The following is a 6,000-nucleotide window of genomic DNA, read 5'->3' on the forward strand; positions in this document are numbered from 1 at the left end:
AATGATCTAGTCTGACCTCCTACATAACAAAGATCATAGAATTTCACCTAATGATTCCTGCAGCAAGCCTATAACTTCTGTTTGAGTTATAGCATATCTCTGGGGAAAACATACAATCTGAATTTAAAGACTGCATGATGGAGAAATTGTTCCAATGGTCAGTTACTCTCATTGTCAAAAAAATGTATCTTATTTCTAGTCTGAATTTGTCTAGCTTCAGCTTTCTCGTTATGTTTTTTTCTGCTAGATTATAGAGCCATATATTATCAGAGATCTCTTCCTTATGTAGGTACTTGCAGAAGATGCTTATGTCACCTCTTAACTTTCTCATAGATAAAACTAAATAGTTCTTAAAGTCTCTTATCATAAGGCATGTTTTCCATTCTTTTTCATTCCATTCTTTTCTAATCATTCTTGTAGCTGTTTTCTAAACCATTTCCAATTTTTCAACATTCTCTTTGCAATGTGGTCACCAGAACTGGATGCATTATTCCACCAGTGGTCTCACTAATGCATACCACCACCTCCCTACTTGATATTCTCCTTATTTTATACATCCAAATATCTCATAATCCCATTTTAGCTACAACATTGCACTGGGAGCTCATGGTAATTATACCATTACTCCTAAATCTTTTTCAGTGCCACTGCAATCCAGGATACCCTCTCTCATCTTGTAAGTGTGACCTACATTCTTTACTCTAGACCTTGCCTCTGGCTGTATTAAAATACATCTTGTTCAAAAGAGTTCACCTTACCATGCAATGCAAATTGGTTTCTATAAACTGACTTATCCCGATGTTATTTACCATTCAACCTATTTTTGTGTCCTCTGCAAATCTTATCAGCAATAATTTTCTGTTTTCACCTAGATCATTGATAAAAATACTGAATAGCACTGGACTGAGAACAGACCTCTGTCCACTAGAAACACCTGCAATAGGTGTACAAAACAGATAAATGGAGTCAATGTGTGTTGGAATAATGAGGTAAAAATAAAACAAAGTTAAGCAGTAAAACTGTAATCTCAACTCTCCTCTTCTTTTGTTTTTAAATGGAGGAGGAGGAGGATACATTTCCAATATTACATTCATGTTGATCCTTGTTGTGAATTTGTTATTAGCACCTTACCAGTCTACACATACCATTCAAGGGCCTACAACTTTGGACTTTTTACTCACATTTTCTCCATCTTGAATTCTACTTCCAGAGACTCCTGTTTCTGAAAAGAAAAAGGAACAATAAGCATCTGTGGTATCAACCCATTCAGACCAGAACTATCCTAGCTTTACTTTCTGGACAAATCTCTTCGACCAGACCCTTGGACTATCAGGGATGTTATCAGATTATGCTTCCCTTTACTGCTGGCCAATGAAAATGAGAATCAAATGAAAGGAAACCCACAGAACCTGGCAAAACAAACCCCTCTCCCCCTGAAATAATTGTGTCATTTAGGAAATGTATGAGTTTTCCTCAGGTTTTTTCACCATTTTTTCACATTTTTAGGGAAGCATCTGAGCATGGGGAGAGTAAAATTAAGTCAAAGGGTAGAAAGCTATTGATTTGGATCACATAAGATAAATAGCACTTTGGACAGGCCTAAATGATAACAAGTTGTCAACATTTTTTAGCCTCTCACAAAGATGATGGCATAACAGAGAATAAATGTTTTTTTCTGGATCTATGAAAAGAGATTTTTGCTGCCATTGCTAACAAACATTTAATGAAACAGGACAGGGGTATCAGCTCATGTAAAGCCAAAGCCAGGTCAGTACGAGAAGCAGATGAGACAGCAACATCAGGATCTGCTCTCCTCAAATTTCAGTTCTTACCTCTGATTTCAAAGAGAATATCTCATAGGCTACCTCTCCAGGCCTGACTTTAGCAACATCAAACATAACAGTGAATTGTGCGTCATCTTTGGTGAGTGAATCATCATCATACACTGTCAATTCTAGGATATTCTGGAAGCAGAAGGGAAGATGTGTAAGAATTCTATACCCTAGTTAAAAGAGACAAAAATTTAAGTAATCTTTGTTACATTATCTTTCAGCTGAGAGAAGAGAAGAACAAAGGAGGCAGTGCATTCCTTCAGGAGCCTAGCAATGTGGAACTCAGTCATTAACTAAATTCCAAGAAACTGGTGCATAATGATTCAGTCAATGTCTTTTCAATCATCTATTGTATCCTGTGATGGGGGAAAGAAATGGTACCTCTCTGGAGAGCCTTTGCTGTCACCCAATTCAAGGACCAATGATTTCAGCTTCTCCATAACCAAGATTGTCTCAAATAAATCACCTGATCTCTGTTTTACTCTGCACAATCAGCTCTTTGGAATTCGGTCTCAAGAGCATTTCCCTAATTTGTCTACTCTGTTTGATCAGCAGGATTTAAAGTGAAGCCTCTGGACTCTTCATAAGGATGAATTCTCATTGTCTTAACTACCTTGACCTCATTCTGGATCCTGAAGTAAAAGGTCTCATTCCAGACAGGGTCATCAGTTTTCTTGATGGTTTTGGTCTTGACCTTTTTATTTGAAGCTGTTGGCAGCCACAGGCTCACGTAGCAATCAGATACAGTGACTGCAAAAGAAAAAGAAATGACATGCCAGTATTTTATATCAAATACTTAAAACTTGTTTGAGTCTTAGAAGCAGACATGAATGACATTACCTAGCAGGCTTTGGGGAGAAAAGAGAAATTGTCTATTCTAGAGAAGGAGAGAGAGAGAGATGGATGGATGGATGATACCACAGAGCTGGGCTCCATCCAATATCTGTCTCTGACACTGGCTAGTACCTGATGCTTCAGAGGAAGGTACAAAAAACCCTACAGTGCACAGTTATTAAATAACCTGCCCACACAGAAATTATCTTTCTAGCCCCATTAGAAGTTAGCTTATGTCCTGGAGCACAAGAGCCACTTATTTCCCTTCAGAAGCTCTAGGCTATTTTTAAATCTTTATTATTATTATACATCCAGATATTCTTATTAACCACACACACTTATTTGAATCATTGTGGAAGCTCACTCAACTGCCTTTTTGCTCAGGGACTTGGTTGTAACATTCTATCTGAAAAACTCCAAGACACAAAAGGCCACTCAAAGATGCACAGTGTCAGGTCTGTCTTGAAGCCAGGACTGGGCCAATATTCTGCATGGCTTTGTGAAGTGAGAAGTGTGGGGTCTCAGACATATTTCCATAACTCGCATAACACATCTTGGAGTGGGATGGTTTAACTGGACAGATCAAGGATGCTTTAGCTTAGGGGAAAGTGCAGGAGAGGACAGTTAAGCAACTGGAGGAAGGGGGTCAGAGTGCCTGTCTTTACTGGAGATATTCAAAAGGATGTCTCATCAACTATGGAGGACCTCTGCAAATGGGAGGTGAGAATGTCCCAGAGTACATCTGTGATGGGTTGGACTCCCCTTCCAGGGTGCCACCTGATGTGCCCCAACCCTCATCCCTGACCCCCCCTCTCAGAGCCAGCACCCCGAACTCCGCTTCTGCACTCCAAACCCCCTCCAGTGCCCCAAGCCCCAGCCCTGACCCCCCTCTCAGAGCCAGCACCCTGTACCCTCTCCTGCACCCCAACACTCTGTCCCAGCCCAGAGCCCCATCCTGCACCCAAACTCCCTCCTCGAGCTTGCACCCCTCACCTCCTCCTGCACCCCAACCCCTTTCCCCAGGATCAGCCCAGAGCCCCCTCCCACACTGCGAACCCCTGGGCTCCAGCCTAGAGCCCGCATCCCCTTCCGAACCCCAGCTCCCTATCCTAGCCCGGTGAAAGCGAGTGAGGATGGGGGAGAGCGAGCAACCGAGGGGGGAGATGGAGTGAGTGGGACAGGGCTTTGGGGAAGGGGCAGAGTAGATCCTGGGTTGCCCTTAGATTCAAAAAGTGATCTTGGGTGTAAAAAGGTTGGAGACCACTGCACTAAGAAATACTGGCTACAAATCATAATTTCTCACCCTAAATATTGTTTCAAGCAGGTTTCAGAGTTTCTTGAAGGTAAACTGCACTGCTTGCAGCGTACATCTGTAGAGATTCCTTTTGCAGGCTGACCTTTCTTGCCTGGGCTCAGCCCCTGCCCTCCCCCTCACTTAAGATCCTTTGTTTCTTCAGGTGTTTTCAGCAGTCTTCCTTCTTGGGCAGGGAGGCAGTGGAGAAGAGCCCTGATTAACTCACTCCCCAGCCTTAAATAGGATTTGCATATGGCAGGAATCCGTTGTTTCCTAGTTTGATCCCCACCCCCTTCCCGTGGAAAAGTACCAGCATTTCAGGATGGAATCCTGTACAAAGTGACATGATCACATGACCTTACAGTGTGAAAGCAGCATCCCAGGAAACTTCTCAGGAAGGAGGGAGATTAGTATCTAAAGTCCTAGTTTCCTTCCAAAGGGCCCATCCAGGCTGTTTGCATACTGTCTGGTGGGTGTTTCCCAGGTGAAAACACAGTTGTAACTATTACATAGTCAATATTTCTAGCTTCAGATACAGAACGGATAACATGCATACAAATTGGATACTCACATTCAGGAAATCATAACCTTTCCAATGATCTCACATGACCCATCTTGCATAAAACATATCTTAGGGTTGCCATATTCATATCATAACAATATTTCTATAAAGAATATGGGGCATAATGTCACAACATCTTTCAAAGGGGGCCATAGTAGGCCATTGAGAGGGGGAATATGTAGGGAGGGAATGCGAATTAAGAGGGGTTTTCACAAAAGAGACCCATTTTGGCTGCATACTCAGCACATATTTAGGACTGGCCCAGCAGGTTGCTTTTCTTATCAAGGGAGAATCAATATAATTTTCTGTGGCTGAGAATCTGGAGACTGCAGAGACCCCAGAACACCAAGGGGCTTAGGCTGCCCAGAATTTTCTATCTTGCCCTGAGACACTAGAGATTCTGAGTATCAGAGGGGTAGCCGTGTTAGTCTGGATCTGTAAAAAGCAACAAAGAGTCCTGTGGCACCTTATAGACTAACAGACGTATTGGAGCATAAGCTTTCGTGGGTGACTGCCCACTTCATCAGACGCATCTGATGGAAATTGAAATAGAGATTCTGAGTGTCTGTAGTACCTTATATCATCTTTTTAAAGCATGTGGAACATTTGCATTTCACACAGTTTGGCTGGTGAAACTCCAGTCTATGAGTTGATTTATCCACATGTGAAAACCATAAACAAACTGTCCCAAGCAGATTAACAGACTGCAATGACTGACTGCAAGGGACAATCAAAAGGACCCGCAGTTGGGAGGCTTCTGTCCCACTAATGCCCTGAAAGACTATGTCCTCACATCTGCAGGTACTTCAGGCCCCCCCAGTAATAATCCAGGTGCAACCTCTTTAATTACACTGCATTTGCTTCTCACATATATTGCTCACAGTCAGTGAGCCCTGGGAAGTACTGACGGAAGAACACAACTCACAGAGGTCTTTCGAGGTGATGTTCCTGGCTCGGATGACTCTCACAGAGAGCAGGCAGTTGGGAGAGGTTTTGATCTGCAGAGAAACCAAACACGAGTTTCATCAGCATAAAATAACACAACATTAAATATATTCAAAATAGGACAGAAAAGGGTTTGCTCTTATTCTTCTCCTAGCAACTATTGTTCATAGTGGAAGGATACATTGCATGACTACCACCATCACCGTTATCCCCTGAAAACTGGTCTTTAAAAGTTGTCCTCTCCGCCCCCAGGTAAATTTAGAATGAAGGAACCTTGAGCTAATTTAATAGCAACAAGTTATGCCAGGGAATGTATCACAGGCTATTGGGTACGTCTTGGATGGATGAAGGTATGAGCTGGGAGGATCCATAGGCTCAGCCTCTGACAACATTTACAGCCAGGCACAACATTTACAGTCAAGTCAATGCTGCCTCATCTTCAGACTTCCTGAGTGCATTGATGGCTGTCGAGCATGGTTACGCTGCAGATCTGCTGGCAGCAGTGCACCACTGACCCAAGTTGCGCCAAAACT

At 42.6% G+C, this 6,000-nt stretch overlaps 1 protein-coding gene across 1 annotated transcript in view; it reads right to left on the reverse strand.

Moving 5' to 3' along the window:
• Positions 1-5,514, reverse strand: part of LOC101951104 (cytosolic phospholipase A2 beta) — a 28,684-nt gene extending 23,170 nt beyond the window's left edge. Inside the window, exons 1-4 of the mRNA XM_008169889.4 lie at positions 5,448-5,514; positions 2,446-2,582; positions 1,833-1,964; positions 1,182-1,222 (exon numbers count right to left, since the gene is read on the reverse strand). Coding sequence (XP_008168111.4) covers positions 1,182-1,222; positions 1,833-1,898 — 107 coding nt within the window. The 5' untranslated portion in view covers positions 1,899-1,964; positions 2,446-2,582; positions 5,448-5,514. The remainder of the gene's footprint in view (positions 1-1,181; positions 1,223-1,832; positions 1,965-2,445; positions 2,583-5,447) is intronic.
• Positions 5,515-6,000: the final 486 nt, after the last annotated feature.

This window comes from Chrysemys picta, chromosome 4 (genome assembly GCF_011386835.1).
Source record: "Chrysemys picta bellii isolate R12L10 chromosome 4, ASM1138683v2, whole genome shotgun sequence".
Lineage (NCBI taxonomy): Eukaryota > Metazoa > Chordata > Testudines > Emydidae > Chrysemys > Chrysemys picta.